Raw genomic sequence first — 25,619 nt, 5'->3', positions numbered from 1 at the left:
AATTCTAAAAAAGGAGATTAATTTAGTATAGAGGCCAGCTTAAAACAAATGACGATAGCTCAAGGTCAACTCCCGAAGTGAGACGTCGTCACGTGAGAGTTGCATGCAAGGAAGAAAAGTTTTTCTGCCCAAAGCATGCTTTGGGCAGAAAAACACGACTTTAATTGGTGAGTGAGATCAACTCCAGTAGGGGGTTGGAGAAATTCAAGAAGGTGCCGATAGGGGTCAGGCAGATAAAAGGGTTAGGACCCCCCCCCCCCCGAGGCTTTTTCCCTCAGAGTTTCTTCGCGAAATTTTCGTATAGATAACACAGGTTTTCCTGAGTCACGGTGTAGGAGTTATCTCCATCCGACGCAACAAGGAAACAAAGTGTGCGGGAATTTGATCCCGTATTCCTATTGCAAGAGACAAGGAACACCGTATAGTCACAAGAAGGAGGAATTGTCTAAGTATCTCATCACCTAGTACTCGTATCGAGGGAAAGAAAATCCATGCAGAGGTCCGTGCCCATGTGAGGAGTTCCATAGTGATAGAATAGAAGATCCTGTGTGTGTCCCTTATTCAAGCACGAAAGGTATAGATCGTGAAAAACCAGGGTTCGTCCCAGAAAGATTTTACAGTACCTTTCTGGGACGAGCTGATTGCAACTATATGCGATTGAAATCGCATATAGTTGCAATCATTGTTAATTACTGGACAGTCGAAGATATACTAGGACTTTAGTACAAATCAGAGTAGAATGAGAGTAAACTAGTTTATATTATTTGATAAGCATTCATGTGCTAAAGATTTATGTATGTGCATGGTATTTCATATGAGAGTGTCTTAAAGGTCAAATGTATGTATGGGCATAGCAATAGGATAGTTTAACCTATATTGTTTGTTTTGTAAATTAGATAAGGTAAACTGAAAATAAATATTAATGTCCATGGTATTATAGCAATATAGAGCATTCTGACTAGTATAAGGTTAAGTAAAGTGTTAATTTGTTCCAGGATTATATGTGTATATTTATATGTATAAAGTCTGTTATTATGATGGCATGATCGCGAATTCCCATATAGGATTTTGCCTAATACTTGAATTTTGCTTGTGTGATTTTGTAATTTTTATTCTTAGTATTGAATTGTGTTTTATATAATAGAGATTGAATTGTACCATGTTTGAGATTTGTAATAAACTTTTGTTCACTAATAATACAGTTGTCTGAAATTGCTGCCTAATGCACCACTTGGAAAACGTACGAACCTAATCACATGGGAAATTAATGTGTTAAGTTACGAGATAGAGGGTCACGACTGCTTAATAGTTTCACACTCAGACATATTTTTGTATTTGCTCTTTGTTTTCGAATTATATATCCTAAACTAAATGTCCTGAAAGGTGCAGTATAATATAAATATTAGGGACACTAAGGGGAGAAAAGGCTTAAATATTTGAATTTTGTAATATCTCGTGCATAGTTAAGTTTTGAATAAAGATAAAATTAGAGATTCACTTGGAAGATAAAGGAAAGTTTAATAATCGTAGATAGGGACACAACAATAGTGTTTTAGTATTTCGCAGGCTTCTTTGAATTTTCTCTCAAACCAGGTTTTGATGTAGGGGACTTAGTGCCTTTCCAGTCAATTCTATGGTATGTTTGGAGTGTGTGGTCTGATACATATCTGACCATGCACTCCAAACATATCCAAGCCCAGAAGAAAATCTCAATACGAGAGGACTTTAGAAATGCTTAATATAGTTCTGTTTTTAATTAATTTATTTTTTAAAAAATATTTCATATTTTTATTTTTTATTTATATTAATTTAATTTTAATTTATTTTTATATTTATCTGGTTTTTAAATTTAATTTTTTAATCTATTCATAATTTTTTTAAAAATTTAATGTTATTAATTTAGTTTTTTCACAAGCAGTCAGGCTAGGTAAAAGATTAATAAGCTGCTAGATTAATTTTACCTTTGTAAGGTGCAGTAGCATGTAGCTTGTATCTTATACATATGTATTTTCCTGATGATGACCTCAATACAGAGGTTGAAACTTTGAATGTTACTTTCCTATTAAGTAAAGTAATTATTTTCACACGTGTGTTGTGCCTCCATAAATTCTTAACTATGAATGCTGACCACCATTGTAACCTTAAAAGAAAGGAAAGATCTGGTAAACTGAAGTACAAATGGAATCATCTTGTTTATGTTCGATGTATACATTAAAAAAAGAAATACCTTTTGATGATTCATTTTCTGGTGTGAACTTGATGCGAGGATGTAAGTTGTTGATATTTTTTAGAAATGAGTAGAGTTCTTGTTCTGTGTAACTCCAGACAGCAAAGACATCATCATATCATAGCCAGATTGTTGGTTTAGTGCAGGTCAAGAGTGAAAATTCTATCTTCTAAGTGTTCAAGAAAAAAGTTGGCTAAGTTAGGTGATAAGGTGAACCCATTGATGTTCCTTGCTCTTGTTTATATATATTTTATTTTTTCATGTGGGATAACCTGAAGTGATTGCAAATTTGAATAATTCAACAATGTCAGGTGGAAATTTTTGGGTTAACAATTCTATTGTCTAAAAGAAAGAATTCTATTGTCTCTTTGTGAGAGGGATATTAGTGAAGAGAGAGAGAATGTCGAAGCTTACATGTTTGTATCTGCCAATTTAATGTCTTTTATTCTTGTCAGGAATTCTATGGAATTTCTGACAAGAATTCCTTGCCATGCAATTACATAAAAGTAACTGCCCAGCCAGTTGTGGATTCTATATGCAGTCCCACGTATCAATATCAAAATTTTTGTCTACTCTTCTCTGTCCCCTCATTGGTCACTCAGCTTCTTTGATAAAAAAAATTCCATAGAATTCCTTACAAGAATAAAAGACATTGGCATATACAGACATGTTAGTAAGCTTTGACATCGTCTCTCTCTCTCTCTCTTCACTAATATCCCTCACAAAGAAAAAATTTTCACCCAATATTGTTGAATTATTCAAATTTGCCATCACTTCAGGTTACTTGCATGGAAAGAGAAAATATATAAACATGAGGAAGGAACAGCGATGGACTCGCCCTTATCACCTGACTTAACCAACTTTTTTCTTGAACAATTTGAAGATAGAATTTTCACTCTTGACCCTAAACCAACAATTTGGCTATGGTATGTTGATGATGTCTTTGCTGTCTGGAGTCGCACAGAACAAGAACTCATTTCTAAAAAATATCAGCAACCTACATCTTTGCATCAAGTTCACACTAGAAAAAGAATCATCAAAAGATATTTCCTTTCTTGATGTACACATCAAACATAAATAGGATGGTTCCATTTCGGTCTACAGAAAACTGACTTTTTCAGGTCATTATATCTATAACACATCTGCTCATCATTCATCTCAAAAATATGGTAACATAAAATCTCTAGTATCCAGAGCACAAAAGATTTGTTCCTCTGAAGAATCTCTAAAACAAGAATTGGAAATTATCAAAGAAACAGCTCTACTAAATGGATGTAATCTAAAAATTACTCAAAAAAAAAAATTAACCACTTTCTTAAAATCAACCCAGACATAAAGAAGCCCACAGGGTGCTTGTACCATATATTCAAGGCATCTCTGAACATTTGGCAAAAATTATGAAAAAATACAAATTCATTGCCACCTATAAATCCAACAACCAAATTCAAACTTGTTACCTTCTCCAAAAGACAAACCAATGATGTGCTACTTGGCATATACGAAGAACCATGTTCTTGTAACTTATCTTACTATGGACAAACAGGAAGATCTATAAATAAACGTATCTCTGAACATCAAGACCACATCCTCTCATCAAACTTTACAAATCTGGCCTTGTGCAACATGGAGTTGAAACCGTTAATCACAGAATCCAAAGCAAAACACTAAACTGTTACATAGATCTGTATATAAACATGAACGTTTATATAAAGAAAGTGCTGAAGCCTTATGTTATAGACCTAATCTTAATCAGAATGACTGTATCACTATTCTAAAAGTGTGGGAAATTGTTATCCTCAAGTGGTATAAAATAAATGTGTTATATTTTAATTTAATTTACAGCCTAATTAGGTTTCATCCATAAATACTCAACTGTATACAGAACGATTCCAATTTAAGCATCCGTGCTAATGTTTTTTTAAATTTAGTTTCTATTGTTGTTTGATAATTGTACTGATGATGATTTATGATATATAAGATGAAATATTTACACATTAAAAAGTTATTTACTGAGGCATATGTGTTATTTTATAGATTTTATTCCATTGACAGGAACAAAATGATAAACATCTTAAAATCTTTGACATTAGATCCAGAACTTCAAACCTTTATTATGAATTATTATCAAAATACCAAAGCAACTGTCAAAACAGACAAATTCAAAGTAGAAAAAGGAGTCATGCAGGGTTGCCACTCTCACCAAATTTATTTTTTTTTATCTTGAGAAATATGCAAATCCATAGCTGAAGAACCAGACCTGCAAGTAAATGCTGCAAATATCAACCACACTAAATATGCAGACGATATTATTATTCTTGCAGAATCTAAAGAACAATTGGAAAAAAGAGCAATGAAAATTTTCAATGAAAAGTGCAAAACTTTTGGAATGAAAATCGATTAGTGCAAAACTGAAACAATGAAAATAGGAAAAGATGAGGAAAAAAAATTCAATAAACTTAGAAGATCATATACTTGAATGAATAAAGCAATTTACATATCTTGGCAGCCTCATTACTCACAACCTCAACAACACAGAAACGGTAAAATGCAGACTTGACTAACAAAGGATGGGCTAACATGTATAAATTAAACAAAATATGGAAAAATAGTAGCATTTAAAAAAAAAAACACCTCAAACTAAAACTCGATAAAAGCATTATTATTATGCCTATAGCAAAGTATGGAACTGAGACTTGGAAACTCAATCAGAGCATTCGCAATATGTTTAAGAAAAATAAATGACTTACTGGTCAGAACACAAAACAAATGAGCAAGTTAAACACAAATTAAACTATAGAGAAGATATTATAGCTATAATTCTTAAATAGCATTTAAGATGGCTTGGACACCTCCAGAGAATTTCCTTTCAAAGATTACCAAATATAGTCTTGAATGGAATCATGAGAGGAAAACAATCAAGATATACCAAAAGGAATTTGGCTACAGCCTTTGAAGGAAAGGTCACAATTATCGATCTTCAGAGAGATGACAGAAATGACTAGAGATAGAACCAGATGGCAAAGATTTGTGCATAGGGAACTCAACAGTTATCCGGCAGATGAGAAAGAAGAAAAAGAATTGGAAACTTTTGAAAAATATTGAACAGAATTGGACAAAAATGAGAACCTAAGAACGAATTCTATTTCTGAAGATTACAACTGAAAATTCATACAAATCATTATTGTGGCAATTTGTATAACTGATGATTTCAAGTAGAAGGCAGGTACACCTTCAAATTTTCTAATCATGTGCAAATGGGTCACATGGTAGCACTCAACAGGATAAAAGGCAAAAGGCTGCACTAAGCGAATTGTGTTTAAAGGAAGCTCTTTTCATGAAGGAATAAAGTTGCGACGTGAATGTCTTGTAATGTCTCAAAGACATCATCTAGATGATTTCAAATGGGGAAGAATTATTGGAAAGCTTGAATATGGCTGCAGAATTATTGATATTGAGAGAGAATTTGGAATCTCGCATGGCATTGTATCCAGGCTCTGGAAGCATTTCAAACCAATAGAATGTGTTTCAGATGTTTGCTAAGAAGCTATCCTCACTCTACCATGGAGCATGAAGCCAGAATTTTGGTTATAACAGAATAATGTAACTGACATACCGTGGCAGGTCAGCTTTGTTCAAGCACAGGTATGCATTTATTTTGACAAACTGTGGCAAGACATTTGCAAAAATTAAGCCTATATGCTCAAAGGGGCCTGTAGTCTGCATTCCTTTATCCACAGCTCATCATCGAGCACATTTTCAATAGTATTGTATTCATAAAAATTGGACATGACATCAATGAGCTAATGTACTCTTTACAGATCTGAATCACTTTAGTTGTTTCCTCCGATTATAAACATTTTCACTCCAGATCAAGTATTGTGAATATTATTGAAAGGGATTGATACATCAGTGCTGGGGTTATGGTGTGGGTAGGCATCCTTAATGGATGAACTGAGCTACACTTGCTTGAAAAAGGAACTATAATTGTTGAACGATATTGCAACAATTGAACATCATGTTCAATTGTTCTTTGGTGCTGTAGACGAAGAATTCATTTTTATGGATGGGAATGCTACATCATCGTACATGAGTAATGGAGAATACTTCTGGAAACCTAGGATATTAATTGAATCAAGTGGCCAGCATGCTCTCCCCAGATCTGAACCCATAGAACATGTTTGGGATGCAATAGGGGGAGACATTGCTGCTCAAAAGTGGTGAATGAATATGCTGCCAAAGTCTGTTGTGCTTGCCATGACTGTGAATGCGTTCAAAGTATGATAGATACTGCACAAATATCAGATATTGCTTGGCATGATGTTTAGGTCTTCCTTCGGTGAGGTGAAGAACTCCATGCAGTAGCCCATAATAATAATGATAAATCTGTGTTGTCAAGTTGACAAAAATAATTGTTTTCCATCTTTTTCAGCTTTCATGGACATACATATACTGTTGAACTTGGTTATAATGAACACCAAGGGAGAGACAAAATTTTCTAATTTAACCGTTAGCGACTGTGATGAGTTAAATCTACCTCTGTTTTTTTTTTTTTTTTTAAATTCTCAATAAACATAGATTCAAAAAAGTATTAGAGAGAGAGAAATAATATAATTTCATACATATTTATTATTTGTATGAATATGCTTCCTGCAAACTGCAATACACTTAATATTAAACATAATTTATTTGTTCATAATTTTAAAACCATACACTTAATGCTAAACATAGTTTATTTCTTCATAATTAAAAAAAATAATAATTAATAATAAACATGATTTCAGTTGGTCTTAAGGCTGTTGACCATCTATTGAGAATCCAGCACTTGTAGCAAAGAAGAATTGAAGCAATGTTTCATCAATGTTTGTATACTCACACTTAATATTTTTTTTTATTTTGGTTATGTTGTTTTCAAGTTCTGATATGTAAACATCTTTATTCTTCCATAATGTTGATAATGTTGAAGAGGACATTGATAGCAATGAGTTTTAAGAAATTGATGAAGCTAAGGATTCGGGGTGCTGGTAGACAGGGAGTTGAAGTTCAGAGGGTTTAATGCAAATGTGGCTAAAATAGCTTACAGGATTATCTATAGAAAGAGCACAGGAATATCAGAAGAATGTCTACCTTTATTTCCTTGACTATAGCAAGGCTTTTGATTCTGTAGATCATGTGAAACTGTGGAAGCTGCAGACATCAAAGAAAGATGGAAAGAGTATACAGAAGTCCTTTACAGAAAGGATTCCAAAATTACTGAGAAATTTGAAAAGTGGGATTATACATAGGAGCCAGTACCACTGGAGAGTGAAGTGAGATGGACACTGCAACAGCTATCCAGTAAGAAAGCACCAGGAGGAGATGGAATACCTATTGAGCTGCTCAAAGCGCTGGGAGAAGAGGCAGTTAAAATTTTAACAGCTCTATGTCAACAAATTTGGATCACAACTAAATGGCCTAGGAAATGGAAAAAATCAGTTTATATACCTTTATTGAAGAAAGGCGATGCAAGAGAGTGGAAAATTACAGAACTATAGCCTTGATTTCTCATGCAAGTAAAGTCTTGCTTAAGATAATTCAGAAAACACTGGAACCATTCATGAAGAGAGAAATGCCAAATGAACAGGCAGGATTTCAAAAAGGCAGAAGAACAAGAGATCAAATCAGCAATGTAAGATGGATAATAGAAGAGCAGAGGAATATCAAAAGAATGTCTACTTTTTCATTGACTATAGGAAAGGTTAGATTAGGTTAAAATTTAAAGTTCAAAGAGAAACATGACAGGTCTTGTATTTTGACTCTGTAGATCATGTGAAACTGTGGAATGTGTTAAGAACAATGGGAGTACCAGAGCATTTCATTATTCTTCTGAGAAATCTTTATTATGAACAAGAAGCTACTGTCGAACAGATCTTGGAGAAACTGAGTATTTCACTATAGGTAAAGTGGTGCGACAAGGATGTATTTTATCTCCATACCTGTTTAACTTGTACAGTGAATACATTTTAAGAATGGCAGAGCTGGAGGAGGCTTTAGTTGGAATTAAAATTGGTGGAAGAAATATTAATAATTTGAGGTATGCAGATCATATTGCTAGCAGAATGCAAAGAGATTTGGAGGATCTTATTTATGAAAGTTAAAGAAGAAAGTGCTAAATATAGTTTTAAACTTGACCTCAAAAAGACAAAAGTTATGGCAACATGTGAACTTAATGATTTTGAAGTAGATGGGGAGAAAATGAAAGTAGTTAACAATTTTGTGCTCCTAGGATCCCAAATTGATAAAGATGGGTATTTGTACTGAAGAAGATAGAAGAAGATTATTACTCAGAAAGAAAGCAATGACAAATTTAAGCAAGATCTTTAAAGATAAAGATATTAGCCTCGCAACAAAAATCAGAATCGTGAAAGCAATGGTATTCCCTGTGGTACCGTATGGAAGTGAAAGTTGGACCCTGAGAAAGAGTGAAAGAAGGAAGATAGATGGGTTTGGAGATGCTTACTAAGAATACCATGGACTGCAAAGCAAACCAGTAAATCAGTGATAGACAGAATAAAGCCAGATTTCTCCCTCGAAGTTATGATCATCAAGCAAAAATTGTCATACTTCAGACATATTATGCGAGCAAATGATGGTCTTGAGAAGATGATGATGCTTGCTAAAGTTGATAGAAGCAGGAGAAGAGGAAGACCAAGAATTAGATGGATGGATGGAGTTAAAGAAGCAACTGGAATGTGCTTGGAAATTCTGAAAGATATGGCCAGGGACAGATCTGAACGGAAAATGTATGGTCATAGAATCACCAGGAGTCGAAAACAACTCAATGGAACATAACAACAACAGTTATTTGAAGAACATACCATTAAGCAGAGATAAGGAGGTTATTATACTTCTTTATAATGCTTTGATATGGCTACCTCCAGGCTGCTGTTTGCAGATCTTGTCACCTGGGTTTCTTGGGGGGGTTGAAGTGGAGAAGAATCTAAAGGTGGATGATCCAAGATGGTGACGGTCTAAATGAAGAAATTGCTTGAAGGCAAAAGGGGAGGGTGGGATTATGATAGACATATGAGCTACTAAAACTATTTTGTAAGGTTGAAATAGAGGAAAGTTTTCAGTACATGACTGTAAACAAGTAGAAGGGGGGAGTGTCATTCCTCTTGTTTACCTGTTTCCAGTATGTAATAGCATGGTTTGTAAGAGTGTGAGGACCAGATTTTTTACTTGTGAAGTAGTGAATGAGTTGGAGACAGTGGTGAGTGCTTTGTATGAACAAGTTCAAAGAGAAACATGACAGGTATTGTATGACTGATGGTGCTTAGTGAAATGTTTAGTGGGTTCCCCATTATGAATCTTCAGATATCTTTGAAGATGTCCATATAATAATAAAATATTAAAAGTATATGCACACAAACAAGAGTATCTCAGAGATAATAATTTTCCCTCTATTCTAGTTGTTAATACCATTCACAGTGATGGCACTAACCTTTCCACAACGTACTTTGCTCTTGAAACTGTACTACCTAAACAACTGTAGTGCTGTTACTGCACTCTGTGAATTTCGTTGCCTGAACAAATGTCAATGAGCTTTACTATCTCCATGTGCTCTGCAACAGATGATTAGTCATTTTGAAGAAATGGGATTGTTGAGAGTTAGAACTGACAGAGGATGCAAACCAATCAGTTTACAACAAATGAATGAAATTGCTACTGCTGTTCTGGCGCAGACTATGAATAAACCTGTATCAAGACACTTGGATGTACCTTGCACAACTGTCTAGAAAGTTTGCATCTCTTCCCATTCAAGATAACTCTGACACAGGAGTTATGCCCACATGATTTTGCAAGTCCACTGACATTTGCTTTAACAGTTCTTTCTCGAGTGGAGTTGGACACTGTGTGGCCGTGGATGATTTGTTGGAAGATGAGGCTCACTTTCACCTGAATGGATCTGTGAATACCCACAATTGCCAGTATGGGCTATGCAAAATCTGCATGCAATCCAACAAATTCCTTTGCATTCACCTAAAGTTAATTTACTGTCTGGTGTGGGTTTACAGCTTCGTTTATCATTGGGCTCTTCTTCTTTGAGGACATTCACCAGTCACATCTGGTGATCTGTCAGTTACTGCTGATTGGTATCATGATATGATAAACATTTTGTTGTTCCAAGCTATAGCAGTGCCTGTGCATGAATTCAATTATTTTCATGCATGATGAAGCTCCTCCACACATTGGTTGATTCATACAGAAAGTTCTTTGAGAACATTTCACAAAAGTCAGAGTGATCAGCTGTGCATTTTTCTATGCATGGCCTCCTCATTCACCTGATCTCACCCCCTGTGACTTCTGGCTCTGAGGAATTTTTCAGAGACAGGGTTTATCGGGATCATCCTGATAACTTGCCAGCACTGAAAGACAGCATAATGCTGCATGTGTGCATAATGATGCACACATGCAGCAAAGTTTCGCAGCATTTGGATCACTGGGTGTCGCTCCACAAGGCTTTAAACAATAATACTTTAATTTTGATCATCTTCTATATTTATGCAATAATAAAAGGTGAAACAGGATACCATTGTATGCCATTCTTCTCTTTTCTTAATGCCATTCATTCATGATACAATGATCAACTCTTGGTTGTTTTTCTTTTTTTTTAATATCCACAAATACAATATCAAATAAAAGATACTAGTAGTGTCTAGTACAAAGTAATTGTTGATGAAGTCTTTTCAGACATTTGGACATGACATCTATATTTAGATTTATTGAACATTTTGGATACGTGAATTTTGGAAATCATCTTGTTTATTGTATGTTAGAGCTCCTGTATTTATATCTTCAGAAAATGCTTTATCTTTAGAGATAATGCTAAAACAATTATTTATATCTTTGAAAATATATCTAATATTTTGTTGAAATACAGCCAGTTCACACTATGATACAGTAGGGAGAACAGAAAGAAAGTTTGAGGTGCTGTGATGAATTTCACTTAGCATAACATAATTGCTAAGGAGGCTTTAGCTTTTAGGACTTTTAAAAATTTTTAGTATACTGTCATTTTATTATAGCAGATGATATTACAGTGTTTGCTATAGTAAGTTTATGTTTTAGTATAATAAAAAGTTAATTTTCTAGTTTCATGAACAATTTTAATTTATTTTCATCATTATTTTTTCCAAAGGAAGCTGTTCATGTTAAGGCAACCCGTACATTTACTGATGATTTAGGAAAGTTGAGAAAAAATGGTGAAGAATGGTTAGTTACCATAAATGATACAGAAACTTATATTCCAGGAGTTTATGAGCAAGTGGCAGGAATTGTCCCTATTACAATTTTATCAAATCGGCAATATTGTGTCATTATTGATCCTGTGGGTGATAGCGGAAAACCTGACCTGGGACAAAAGAAGTTGGTCAAAGTAAGATTTGCTTCTAGTTTGTTAAAGGCATTGATTTTTTATTTGTGGAAGAACTGAATAATTCTAAGAAAATATTACTTTATTTAAATATACTACAACATTTAATTAGATGAAATCTGATTTGAATAAAAAATAAAATTGCACTATTTGTTATGTTTCTATTACAAATTTGTACATTTAATTGCATAATTGTTATATAACAGTTTTTTTTAGCACCCCATTTGAGATTTACATCCGATCCTTTTATAGAATATATTTTACTGATGTTATTATTATATTAATGCATTATATTAAAATATAAGAGATATATTGATATATAATGTGTTATATTTTTCTGTATTTTTCCAAAAATTTCAGTTTTTTGGTTCTTGAAGATATTTCCCACATGTAAACATTTGAAGACAATACTGTACTTACAACATAATACTATAGTATAGTATATGTATATACATATACTATACTATAGTATTATAGTATATGGAAGTATATAGTATATTATAATATAAGGAATTTATACTGTTTGGAAGGAAGTCAATGGCCATCTCCATGGGCAAAGTGCATTGTGCCATGTAATGAGTCATGTGTTTGTAGTATAAATTGGAGGAATATGATGCTGCTGCTGTGTCCAGGTGAAATGACTGTGAGAAGAGAGCTGACAGAGTTAGAAAGAGGTATTGTGATATGACACCATGTTGCAGGCCTATCTGTTCAGAAAATTGTTGACAAACTGGGCCATCCCAGGTCCACAGTCAGTGATACCATACTGAGATGAAAGCTCATGGAGTCAACTGCAAGCATTATCTACAGTGGATGACCCACCACACTCACCGAACATGACTGTAGGATGCTATGAAGAATAATATGTAACTGCCATTCGCCAGATGATGTGTTGAATGCAGAGTTCCGGGCATCGACTGGAACACGAATCTGCATTCATTCAGAACCAAGGCTCACAACATAGGTTTCCATGGTAGGAAACCCATTGCAATAGACAAGCACCACATTACCCAAACCAACATGCAGCGTCATCTTCAGTGGTGCAAAGAGTGTGTACATTGGGAAATGGAAGCTTGGAAAGCTGTGTTATGGAGTGACGAATCATGCCACATCCTCTACCAAGCAGTTGAATGAATGAACATTCGTGTGGCAGATACCTGGTGAACGTCTCTTACTAGAGTGTGTAACCACTCAGTTATGAAATTTGGAGGTGGTGGTATGATGGTATGGTCCTACATTTCCTAGTTTGGCTTTGGCCCTCTGTTTGTGATGCCATGAACACTCAACTCCGAGAGGTATCTGAACACTGGACAATGCAATTCTTCCTACTTAGTGGTGTTTCTAGAGAACTGACCATTGTCTCCTTCAGCAAGACAATGCACTCTGTCATACTGCTGCAACTGTATGGTTTGTGGACATGAACATCACCACACTTGACTGGCCTCCACAGAGCCCTGATCTCAACCCTGTTGAACATCTGTGGGATGAACTGAGCATCAGGTAAGGTCAAGGAATGTCAGCCCACAACAGCCCAGGACTTGGTTACATGCCTACAGGAAGAATGGTTCAAAATACTCATTGATCACTATCGTATGCTTGTGGAAAGTATGCCTTGTAAGATTGTTGCAGTTATCACAGTGAAAGGAGGTCCTACATCTTATTAAGGTGGACATCATGGCTGCTTGTTACTCACCCTCTGATGTCTGTTGCTTTCTAAATGGTAATGTAAGATCTGAAATATGCAAAACCACTAACAACAACAAAAAGAAACTATTTTTTTGAAAAGTTTTTTTTTTTACCTAAGATAGGTTACCTGAACGTGGAATATACAACCTGCCTCCAGCATTAGCCAATAATATTAGGTTAGACGTGGCCAATATCTTAATCCAGTCTAAGCCTCCCAAAAATAATATCCCACATAAAGAAATAATGGCTCTAAAAGAGCTATGCAATAATAACCACATTACAATAACCAAATCTGACAAAAGAAATGCAACTGTAGTAATGGATACAACAGAATATGAAAGTGAAATGCACACACTTCTCCAAGACCGGTCAACATATCAAATAATAGATCGAGATCCCACCAACTCGCAAAAGAATAAGGTGTGCAAGTTATTGAACAAAGTCACTTCCTGGCCAAAAGAAACAGTCAATAAACTCAAACCCTTTCACGTTAAAACACCCAGAATATATGGAGCTTCAAAATCCACAAACAAGGTACACCTATACGCCCTATTGTAGATGGTATAAACAGTCCTACATATAAATTAGCTAAATATTTAGCCAAACTACTAGCCACTTGCACAAACAATTCTCCCTCTTTTGTTAAAAATTCGACCCACCTAAAAAGTATTTTAGAAAACCACACCTTAAATAGTTCAGACCTAATGGTGAGTTTTGATATCACCTCATTATTCACTAATGTACCACTGAATGAAACACTTAACTTACTAAATTCACAATTTCCCCCAGATATATTTCAGCTATTTAAATTCACAGTACAGGCAGGTTATTTTACATGGAAAGAGAAAATATACAAACAATTAGATGGGACAGCAATGGGTTCCCCCTTTAGCTAACTTCTACATAGAACATCTGGAAAAACTAGCTATCAACACAGCCACTCTCAAACCTAGTCTCTTGCTACACTATGTTGATGATGTGTTTGCTATTTGGCCACATGGCCCAGACACATTGAATACATTTTTAATGCATCTAAATAGGCAGCACCCTAAAATCTACTTTACAATGGAACTAGAAGCCAATGACTGCTTGCCCTTCCTGGACACACTGATCACACATCATCCAGAAGGTTCCTTATCATTTTCGGTTTATAGAAAACCCACACATACAGGGAGATATTTACACAAACAATCACACCATCACCCTTCTCAACAATATGGTATCTTAAAAACACTAACCCATAGAGCTAGAGCAATCTGTTCAAATGACATTGCTCTCACTGCTGAACTTTCTCACCTGCCCCACACCTTCCTAACCAATGGCTATAATCCCCATAAGATAGATAAAATACTAAATGCTACCCAGGAATCCCCCCCACTATCTACCACAGAAGACTACAACAAAACCATCACCATCCCATACATTAAAGGCACATCTGAAAAGATATCTAGGGTGCTTAACAAACCCCAACTGCGCACTGTATTTAAACCTTATATGAAATTGGCAACTCTCGTCTGTTCACCTAAGGACCGATTCACTCCTTTATCACATTCAGGACTATGAAGTAGCCCCTTCTTGTCATCGAGCCTACTACGGACAGACAGGAAGAACTGTGGGCATCTGTCTCAATGAACACAAAAAATATATCCAGCACTTTCTTTATGGCAAGTTGGGTCTGACAGACCATGCTTTGGATACCCCAGCACATAGGATCAATTGGAAAAAAACAAAAGTACTGCACAGAAGCTTCTACAAGTCAGAGCGGTTGTTCCTGGAATCAACAGAAGCCTTAAAACATACTCCAAACCTTAACAAGTATGGCTGTATAAATCTACCAAAAATTTGGGAGACAAGCCCAAATTAATATTTATTTTTATTTTATTTTTTTCAAACTTTGGACTATTTTTATTACTATTTTTAAAAGAAACATTTAAAAATAGGCTAAAAGATGACTTGCTTCTAGTATGTGAGTCTACATACTCGATTACAACATTTAATAACTGAAAATAAATGAATTTAGAATTACTTACATTTATCTATTTAAAAAAATCTTTAATTGTTGATTGTTTTCGCTTTTTTTTTTTTTTTTTTTTTTTTTTTTTACATAGTGCCAGATTGCTTTGCATTGAGTTCAGTGCTTGACCTGTTTTCTACTATCCTGTTCAAAGTGGACACGGAGAGTCCAAGATCTTTTGCTAAATGCACACATGTTCTGGCATGCCAATCTACACGTTGCAGAATTGCCATCTTTTCTTCTACCAAAATACATTTTCTTTTTTTTTTCTCCATGTTACTAACATGGATAATCCACCACTGCAACTTGAAAGCAACTTTCAGACGCTAAATGCTAAATTACGTAACAGAAATTCTGCAATATCAATTTGTACTGTGATTGAAAAATCATGGTATCGCTCATCACTACATTACTGCTTCAAGTAATGTAGATGAGCAAGTCATAATGTGGCAAGTCACCGTGATGGCGGAAACGAAACTTACAGCCGAAAGCAATGCCATCTGGGAATAGAAATGCACATATTTCCGCAGAAATCGATTCGAAAATCAGTATTGCCACCTGAGAAAAAAATACAAATCATGGGAAATAACGTCCACATCAAGTTGTTAATGGCGGAAAAACAATATATCGTAAGAATAGGCCTTATGATGGGACCAACGAAAAATGACATATATGGCAGGAAAACGTAAATGGTGAGAACGTAAAAACGGGGTTTTACTGTATATATTTTTTTAAAAAACTTTGGACTAATTTTTTTTTTTAAACTTAGGTGGTGTCGTATTAGGACTTTAGTCTTGTGTTGCATGCTGCAATTACTTATGTTACACTGAATTGTGGTTGGCTTGCATTTGTAACAAACTTTGTTTGTTTGCTCTGAAGATGCTGGATGTAATACCAGCAAAATCTTAGCTTTCAAGTTAATAAATAGTTAGTTTCTTATCAATCTGTGTTTGCATCAATACCATTTAAATCCAATTCAACATGTGTGATGAACACAGAAGCCTATCCACGCATTTAAGTAGCTAGATTACATAATTTGGAAAGTCTCGTCAGAAGATCAAATTTCAGATGACTAGAGTAGGACTTTCTTAGCACCGATCTATTAAATGGGAAATAAAACAAAAAAAGTGTGACTATTAAAGAGGAATTTTCTTCTGAGTGTTCCTTATAATATTTCTGTAAGCCTGCTTGAAAAGAAGCTAAGAAAAATTGTGTAAGAGAAACTTTTCAAAGAGCAAGCTGGATTAAGGTCAAATAGGTGTCATCAGGATGATATGTACAGTTAAGATATAGATAGTTGGGACTTCATGGAAATATAAACAGGATCTATATTCAGGTTTTGTAGATATGGAAAAGATATACAAGAAGTTGCCAGAGAAAGCTTTTCAGAAAACTTGGATTAAATTGTTATTTGGGTTAAATGGAACATTATACAGCACACATAGTCCATATTTAAGTTTGTGAATTATGTTAAAAAAAAATTATTTATTTATTCTTATGACAAAAGGAACAGCTATAGGTCAATGTCCAGTTTGGAAAGCCAATCCAAGGCCTCATCTGTCACCTTGTGGATGTCCTGTACATCACCACCGTGAAATTGGCACCTTGGGCAGTTGTTCACAATATGAGTAATCGTCTGAACCACGGGAGAACAATCACAATTAGGTCAATGGTCTAATAGTCTCCATTTATGTAGTAGGTAGCCACATTGGTTTAATGCACATCTGCCCTTGGTTAGTTCTGATCCTGTTGATAGATGACCAAATCTTCCTAGGAAGAGCAAAACATGGCTGCCGGGCATAGGATCTTTTACCAGGAAGCCGTTTGTTGGAAGATTGTTGGACCAGTATTCTCTCCACGTGTCAGGTGCCGATGGCAGGATAGCTGAAGAGAGTTCGTCCATGGACCAGAAAGGCTTTCTAGATTTTAGGCAAAGACTAGGTGGATTTATGAGAGACTGGTGCAGGGGCATGAGTGGATTGCTCATTGCTTTATTCAATTCTTTAATCGAGGGGCTTGTCTTCTCCATATGTTTGGTGGAGCAATGTTAGATTGGACAGGCAGCCAGGAGAGAGGGGTGCTTCTCACTGTCCCACTAATTGTGTGCATGGTAGATTTTAGCTGGGTGTCTATAATGTTAGTGTGTTCACTTCTTTTCCAAACAGGGGCACAATATTCTGTTGCAGAGAATGTGATGGCTACTGCAGACAACCTTAGGACTTCTGCACCACAACCCCAGGTTGTTCCAGCAAGCCTTGAAATGATATTGTTTCTTGTTTTAATTTTGTTGGACAGGTTGGTGATGTGCCTTTTATAGGTTAGGCCTCTGTCCAGGTTCACTCCAAGGTATTTTTGGTGAGGCTCGTGTTCTACCATTTTTTCACAGAAAGAAAGGTTGAGGTGTCGATTCACCTCTGCATTCTTCAGGTGAAATACTGTGGACACAGTTCTGGTTGAATTTGGCTTTCAAGTATCACTGCTTGAAGTACTCTTCCAGGATGTTCAGGTCTGTATTCAAGGTTGATTCCAGGTTGGCAAAGGGGGTAAATTGATATAGGATCGCTAGGCGATGTGCATACACATAGATGTTAAAGAGTAAAGGAGATAACATAGAACTCTGCGGGAGACCGCTGTGAAGGAATCTGAGCCTGTTCTTTTTTCCGCCAATATGGACCCGGATCTTTCTGTTGGAGAGAATGGATTCAAAAAGCTGAACTCCTAGCTTGAGGAAGAGGCCCCCTGATCCAGACTGTGTCATAAGCTGATGTTAGGTCAATGAAAATGGCTCTGGATTTAAGTTTCTTCTGGAAGCCTGCTTCAATCTGTGTTGTCAGGACACAGTCTGGATCAGGGGGCCTCCTCCTCAAGCTAGGAGTTCAGGTTCAATCAGGAGCACTGATTGAACCTGATTGAACCTGACTCCTGATTGAACAAGCTGACTTCCTGGCCTGAAGTCAGCTTGTTCAATCAGGAGTGCTCTTTCGATGAGTGGTGAAATTCTTTTAAGGAGAATTCTTTCAAAGAGCTTAAAGGTGGATCAAAGCAAGGAGATAGGTCTTAGGTTTTTGACATCATTTGGATCTTTCCCTGGTTTGGAAAGCCAAAATAATTGCCATGCCACCACAGATTTGGTAGTTTTCCAGTCATTATAATTTTTGAGAAAAGGGCGACCAGCCATGTTTGGCCTTGTTGACTGAGATGTTTCAGAAACTCGGGACAGATACCATCCACTCCTGCAACCTTGTCGTTCTTGGTGAGTTTTAAGGCTACTTGTACCTCTTCCTGAGATACTGGGTGTACAAGTTCAGGAAGCTCAGGGTCTATCTTCAGACCCTGAGCTTCCTGAACTTGTACACCCAGGATTTGTCTGATGGAATTGTTGGATAGGTTGGTGATAGGTTACGCTTCTGTACACGTTCACTCCAAGGCATTTCGGGTGAGGCTTGTGTTCTACCATTTTTCCACAGAAAGAAAGGTTGTGGTGTCAATTAAATGGTTATTTGAGTTAAATGGAATATTATAGAGACAGCACACATAGTCCATATTTAAGTTTGTGAATTATGTTTAAAAAAAAAATATATATATATATATATATATGTATGTATTATTACATAACACCTCCAGGGAGTTCAAAGACTCATTGAGGGAGGGTACCTACTCTACAATTCTCCGTCTCCACCAACTGCCAACCACCACTAGTATTTTCACAGTTACACATATATATAATAATAATAATAAAAAAACATCCCACCCATTGTACTAATGTACTAGTAGAAGTTACTTTTGTGGGTGGGAGTTGCTCTGAAAAAAATTTTTTTTTTCTGAGCAGTGTAAAATTGTATCAGTCAAAATTTTGTTTGTTAGTTCTTGCTTTTTTTGTTTATGTTTTGTTATGCCTAACAAATTGTTGTTGTTGTTTTTTCATCTCTTTATAGTTTATTCACAATATTAATTTAATTTAGCTTCTGTCAATATAAAAATCAAAAACAAAATATATTTTGTATTTTATACCATTTCAGTGTATAGTAGTATTAATGTGATGCAGCATACACATTTTCAGAGGTAAAAACATTTAAGTTATTACTATTACATGAACACCTAGAAGTCCAAAGACTCATCAAGGATGGGCATTCTACTCAACTACACACAACTCACTATCTCCACTACTTAATCCATCAACTACATATAACATCACCACCATCATCTGCATACAATGTCATATGCAGATGAGAAAAAAACTTTTTTTTCCCCATCTGGGAAAAACAGGGAAAAACTTTTGGTTAATAGTAACGAGCATGGTTGCTTTTAGTTGATTTAAGTACATCAAGTCTGAATAAAGGAATATCATATAAAAAGACTAGTAGTTTCCATAAAATAATTATCATTAAATGGTATTTTATTTTACTCACCTTAAATTGTATAATTGCATCGTCATCCATTCCTGTCATTACTATTTACAAGATGATTTCCTCAATATTATCTGTTTGCCTACAAAGTGTAAATTATTTACTAACTGGCCCGTCTCATGCAAAGTTTGCCAACTCCTGCTCTAAAGCATTGTAACCTTCTTTCAAGTTTCCATGCAAGTGCATATAACACATGTTGATCTTGTACTGAGTAGATTAAGTTAAAATATATGCATTAGTGTTCAGTAAATGAAAATTGCAAGGCATGGATTGTGACCTCATTTGCCAGGAAATTAATTTTGTTATCTCAAAAAAGTTTGAACTTTCACTGTTTGCAGTAGCGAGCTTAAAATAGCATTAGGAATGGTTTAACTATTCCCAAAATTTGGGAAATTTCATTAAATATGTTTTAAGTTCCTAATAGTGTTACAGATGAATCTAATATTTACTAACTGCATATCAGTCTATACAGATACAGATCCTCATGCAAAGCCACAATAATCTACTCCACTTCTCATAGCTCTTCCCAACTTTGCATCATCAGCAAACAGTTGCATATCTTCTGTTAAGCCAGTTCCAATGTCATTAACGTACAAGTTAAACAGTAATGGTCCCAAAACAGATCCCTATGGCACTTTATATAAAACCCACTAATAACTGTCTGACAGCCAATCAGTTATCCAACTCACTAGTCTGTTATCTAATGCCATTTGTTTCAGTTTAGCTAGTAACTTGTCATGTGGTAGTCTATCAAAGGCCTTTGAAAAATCCAAGCGCACCTTCGTATATGCAAAGGTGCGCTTGGATTTTTCAAAGGTTCTGTGTTATTTTCAATAACACAGAACCAAGAAACAAGCAAATCAAAGAAACAGGAATACAAGGTACATACAACAATTGGTTTACCAATTAAAATTGGTTGTTGTGTGCTAAAAATTTATATATTAATAAATAATATTATAATTATTTTTGATGTTTACATAAAATGAGAATCTCCCAAACTTTTTTTTTTTTTTTGGGGGGGGGGGAGACATTCGTTCTGATTCAGGTTTGGCTGATGTAAAAGGGCTTCACAACTTTCTTTGAAAAGGCATTTGTATTTAAAACTGCTCCTATGGAGAAGACGAGCTTCATCCACCAAATACTGTGTCAATACTATGTTGTGCCAGACCAGACTTTTTGTAATATCTTGTAAGTCAATGTAATACTGATGTTCATGAATTATTTTTTTCCATAGAATGGCCTGTCTGTGCAAAGTATGTCAAATTATGTTCACAAGGTATCTGGTAAACACCAGCTAATTGAGAGGTGACAGTTTGTCTTTTGTAGATGATAACAGATAAGAAATTTTATTGATAGGAAAATATGTAAGAATTAGATTTAGAGAGACTATTCAGTTGCCGTGAAGCTCATGGAATTTATATTTGCTGAAGTTTTTCCTTGATATGGAACCAACTTTGAGCGACTAAAAAGATTTAGTATTTAATATTCAGTCTGTTTTAGATCTTGAAAATAGAATTTCAGCTACTCTGGACAACGGATTACTGAATGTTGTTCTACGTGTTTTTAAACAATCTTTATCCTGCTCTTATGGAAGACATTCCTACAGACTGATGCAAAAATATGAATCATTATACTGTAAATAAATTACTTCTGACAGCACTTCTACTAATAAATGGGTTGTGAATATTTCTAGACCTGTTGTCTGTTGCTGAGACTAGTGTGTTGACTAAAAGCCATGATTTGGCTTTGGTACCTAAATCCATTTATCTTGATTTTTTTTTGCATAACATTGAATGCAATCTGTTGGGACTTTCAAGTGAAGATGCTAATAAACTACGTTTTGAAGTTTCTGCTTTACTCTTTAAAATAAAATCACCTCCCCTGTAATTTATCTAGTGCTGAAATCCATGCACTGTCTTCATTAAGACAAAAAGAACCATATTTCGAAAGCAGATAAAGGAAAAGCTGTAGTAGTAATGGATAAGGCTGACTATGAGAGGAAGATAGACTGTCTTTTACAGGATCCTCTACTTATCAAGAAATTAGTTATAACCCTACAAAAACGAAAATTAAACAATTAAATAAGATGCTTGATGAAATTATTAGTTGAGAACAAAATACTTTAGATAAGCCTATGCACCCATTTTGGAAGAACTCTTTGTTTATATGGTTTCTCAAAATTCATAAAGAAGGTTGTTCAGTAAGACCCATCATGAATTGTATTGACTCTCCCACCTATAAAATTGCTAAATTTCTTTCATGTTTATTAACTGCCATATTGGACAATCCTGACCATTCATCAAGATTTTGACACATTTTCTTGAAAAAATCAAGAATATTCAAATACAAGAGTTGGATTTGTTGACATTGTTTTCCTCTTTACCAACATTCTGTTATCTGCCACTGTTAGTTATTTTGATGATTACCCTCCTGATAATGCGAAGATTTTTGAATTTGTTATAGAATCAGGATATTTCAGCTGGAAAAACAAGATCGATAGGTTAAAGGCACTGCCATGGGTAGCCCTCTGTCTCCCCCTTTGACAAACTATTTTTTGAACTATCTGGAAGATACCTTGTTCTCTTCCATTCATCCCTAACCCTGTCTTTGGTTTCATTACATTCATTTTGTTTTTGCAGTTTGGCCTCATTCTGAAAACGAATTTACCACTTTCCTGTAATGGATTAATAGCTTGCCTTCATCCACGCATTCAATTCACCATGGAAATCGAAAATTCTGGTAGTTTACCATTCTTGGAAATCCTTTTCACTTGCACAGCCTCCAGTATTTTGTCAACCATTGTTTATCAAAAACCTATCTTTACTAGCAGATACGTTCATCAAAAGTCTGCTCATCACACCTCTCAAAAAATTGGTGTTATCAAGTCTTTAATTAATAGAGCATATAATGTATGCTTCTCTCCCTCAAGCTTACAACAAGAACTTCTCACTATCAAAACTTTAATGGAATTTAATGGTTACATCCTCATCAAATCCAGCACCTAAGGATTCTTCAACAGGCTGCAGGATTTCAATCCCTTATATTTCTGAACTTATTGGTAGAATTTTGTAGAAGTATCACCTTATTCCTACATATCTTCCTATCAATAAAATTCTCATCTGTTACCATCTACAAAAGACTGGCACCTCTATCATTAGCTGGTGTTTACCAGATACCTTGTGAATGTAATTTGACATACTTTGAGCAGACAGGCCATTCTACAGAAAAAAATAATTAATGAACATCAATATTACATTGAATATGTGACACCTCAAAAGTCTGGTCTGGCACAACATAATATTGATACTAAACACAGCATCCATTGGGATGAAGTTCATCTCCATAGAAGCAGTTTTAAATATGAAAGTCTTTTCAAAAAGTTGCAAAGCCCTTTTAATCGGCTAAATCTGAATCAGAACAATTGCCTTTCTCTCCCAAATGTTTGGGAGATTCTCATTTTATGTTAACAATAAAAATAGTTATTATATTATTTATCATCATTATTATCAAATTCCTGACATGTACCCTCAAGGGGTGTATAGGATATGATAATACTACATGAAAAATTTACATCATTACTAACTTCCTATCTACAATTTTCCTCCAAATCAGTTTGTTACTTGTCAAGACTCCAACATTATGAGATCTTATATTTCTATTGTCTAAGGCACTTTGTACCGTATCAATCCATCTATATCTTGGTCTTCCTCTGGGTCATTTTCCTGCCAACCTGGCAGAAAACACTTGTTTGGCTAATCTTTCCTCGCCCATTCTATTTAAGTGACCATACCACCTGAGATTAGCTCTGCTAACACATTCCTGGATGCTGACAATGTCAAGTTCTTTCCTAATATCCTCATTTTTAATATGATATTGCCATTGATGCCATCTGTTCATGCCTCTAATCTTTCTCAGGACTCTCATATCTGCGGTCTCTAGTCTTTGGTCAAGTGTTTTACTTCTGACACAGCTCTCAGATCCATAAGTTAAAACTGGTTTGAACACTGTCTTGTATGCAGTTAATTTAGTGTTCCGTCTAATTTCTCTCTTATTCATATGAATTTATTCAACTGACTTCCTACCATACCAACTTTGTTGATTCTGTTGTCTATTTCCATATTTAATTTACCATCTTCACTAAAAATCGTGCCTAAGTAGCTGAAATGTTTTACTTGTTCCACAGGTTCCCCATTCACAACACAGTTGACATTTTCAACAATTCTACCTATTTTCATTGTCTTTGTCTTTTTAATGCTGACCTTCATACCATATCTATTACAACAGTTATTCAATTTAGTCAGAGAATCTTGCACACTTGTAGCATATTTATTTAGAAGTATAACATCATCTGCATAAAGCAAAGAGCTAACATTAACATCTCAAATTCTGATATCATGTTTAATACCACTTTCCTTCATAATGTGATCCATATAGATAATGAATAATAGAGGGGATAATGCACATCCTTGTCTCACACCAGATTTAACATTAAACCATCTTCCTGTATACTTCCTTCAGTTCTAACTGCTGACTTAAATAAAGACTAAGTATTGCTGGATATAATGCCCCGTTGACACCATATAACTGTAGCGTATCGAATAGCTTCTCTCTTGGCACCTTGTCATATGCCTTTTCCAGATCGACAAAACTTAAATACAGATCTTTGTTATATTCCCATGATTTCTCAACTATTTGTCATAAAGTGAAGATCTGATCCTGACAGCCTCTATTTGGCCTGAATCCAGCTTGTTCTTCACCAAACCTTACTTCCACAATTCTTCTCAACCGGTTTTCAAGTATACTTGCATAGATTTTGCCAGGAACACTCAGTAGGGAAATACTTCTTTAATTCTCACATTCGGTTTTATTTCCCTTTTTATATATGGGTACTATTAGAGCTCTACTCCAATCATCAGGAATTCGTTCCTCTGTCCAGGCTTTCTGAACTGTGCGATGCAGCCACTGTAAGACTTTTATACCACCATACTTCAGCATTTCTGGTCGAATATCATCTACTCCTGCTGCCTTTCCACATTTCAAGCCTTTGATGGCTTTTTCTACTTATATAACCAATATACAAATATTATTAATTAATATATTAATTTCTGGCAGTGACAACCATTTTTAATTGATGAACCGATTGTTGTATGTACTTTGTATTCCCATTTCTTTGATTTGCTTGTTTCTACACACTGATGTACTGTTATTTTCTGTACGAAATATCTGTACTTTTATTTCATTAAAGTTAATTTTTGTGGTTATTGGGTAATTTTTTGTTTAGTTCTGCCAGTACCTTTAAAGATGGGACTATGGTTCAAATGTTATTTCCCAATAACGATGCCATTTTTCAAAAGTGCACACTGATACACACAGCTAAAACAGTCACTCTTGGTTTTGAGGAGCACTGAGAACTTCAACATCTGTTCTGTCCAGCTCATTCTATCATCGAACCACTGTGGGCAGTTTTGAGAGCAGAATGAAATGCAAATTCCTTCCTCCAACATCTCTCAAGGAATTGGTAGATATTCTGATTGATGAATGCTACATCATTCCTGGAGACTATTAAAAAGTTGTATAAATTTATTCCAAGATGGATGGCTGATGTATTAAAGGCAAATGTTGCTCCCACACCTTATCAATAAAGACATATCACCTGTTTTCTAGGTGTTCATCCAACCCTTGGAACTGATCATTACCAATATTCATCTTGTGTTGCCTCCAAAGTGTGTTCTTCTTTTTCTAGATTTCATGTTTAATCTCTTCATTCATCCATTTTAAGTCTGTCTTATTTAGCCATTTTCACCTTTGGAATACACTCATACATTGCTGCTGCTAAATAGCTATTGATCAGTGTCAATGCAGCATCTGTCTCCT

At 35.2% G+C, this 25,619-nt stretch overlaps 1 protein-coding gene across 4 annotated transcripts in view; it reads left to right on the top strand.

The window, feature by feature from the left end:
• The window catches only part of LOC150095684 (major vault protein-like), a 248,434-nt gene that overhangs the window by 102,783 nt on the left and 120,032 nt on the right, over nucleotides 1–25,619 (top strand). For all 4 annotated transcript variants that reach the window (XM_090409713.1, XM_090409711.1, XM_090409712.1 and 1 more), the window contains exon 6: nucleotides 11,406–11,642. In XM_090409713.1, coding sequence (XP_090265839.1) covers nucleotides 11,406–11,642 — 237 coding nt within the window. The remainder of the gene's footprint in view (nucleotides 1–11,405; nucleotides 11,643–25,619) is intronic.

This window comes from Typopeltis vanoorti, chromosome 20 (genome assembly GCF_054136105.1).
Source record: "Typopeltis vanoorti isolate ZY-2024b chromosome 20, IOZ_Tvanoo_1.0, whole genome shotgun sequence".
Taxonomy (NCBI): Eukaryota; Metazoa; Arthropoda; class Arachnida; order Uropygi; family Thelyphonidae; genus Typopeltis; species Typopeltis vanoorti.
This window is presented reverse-complemented; position numbering and strand designations above follow the sequence as displayed.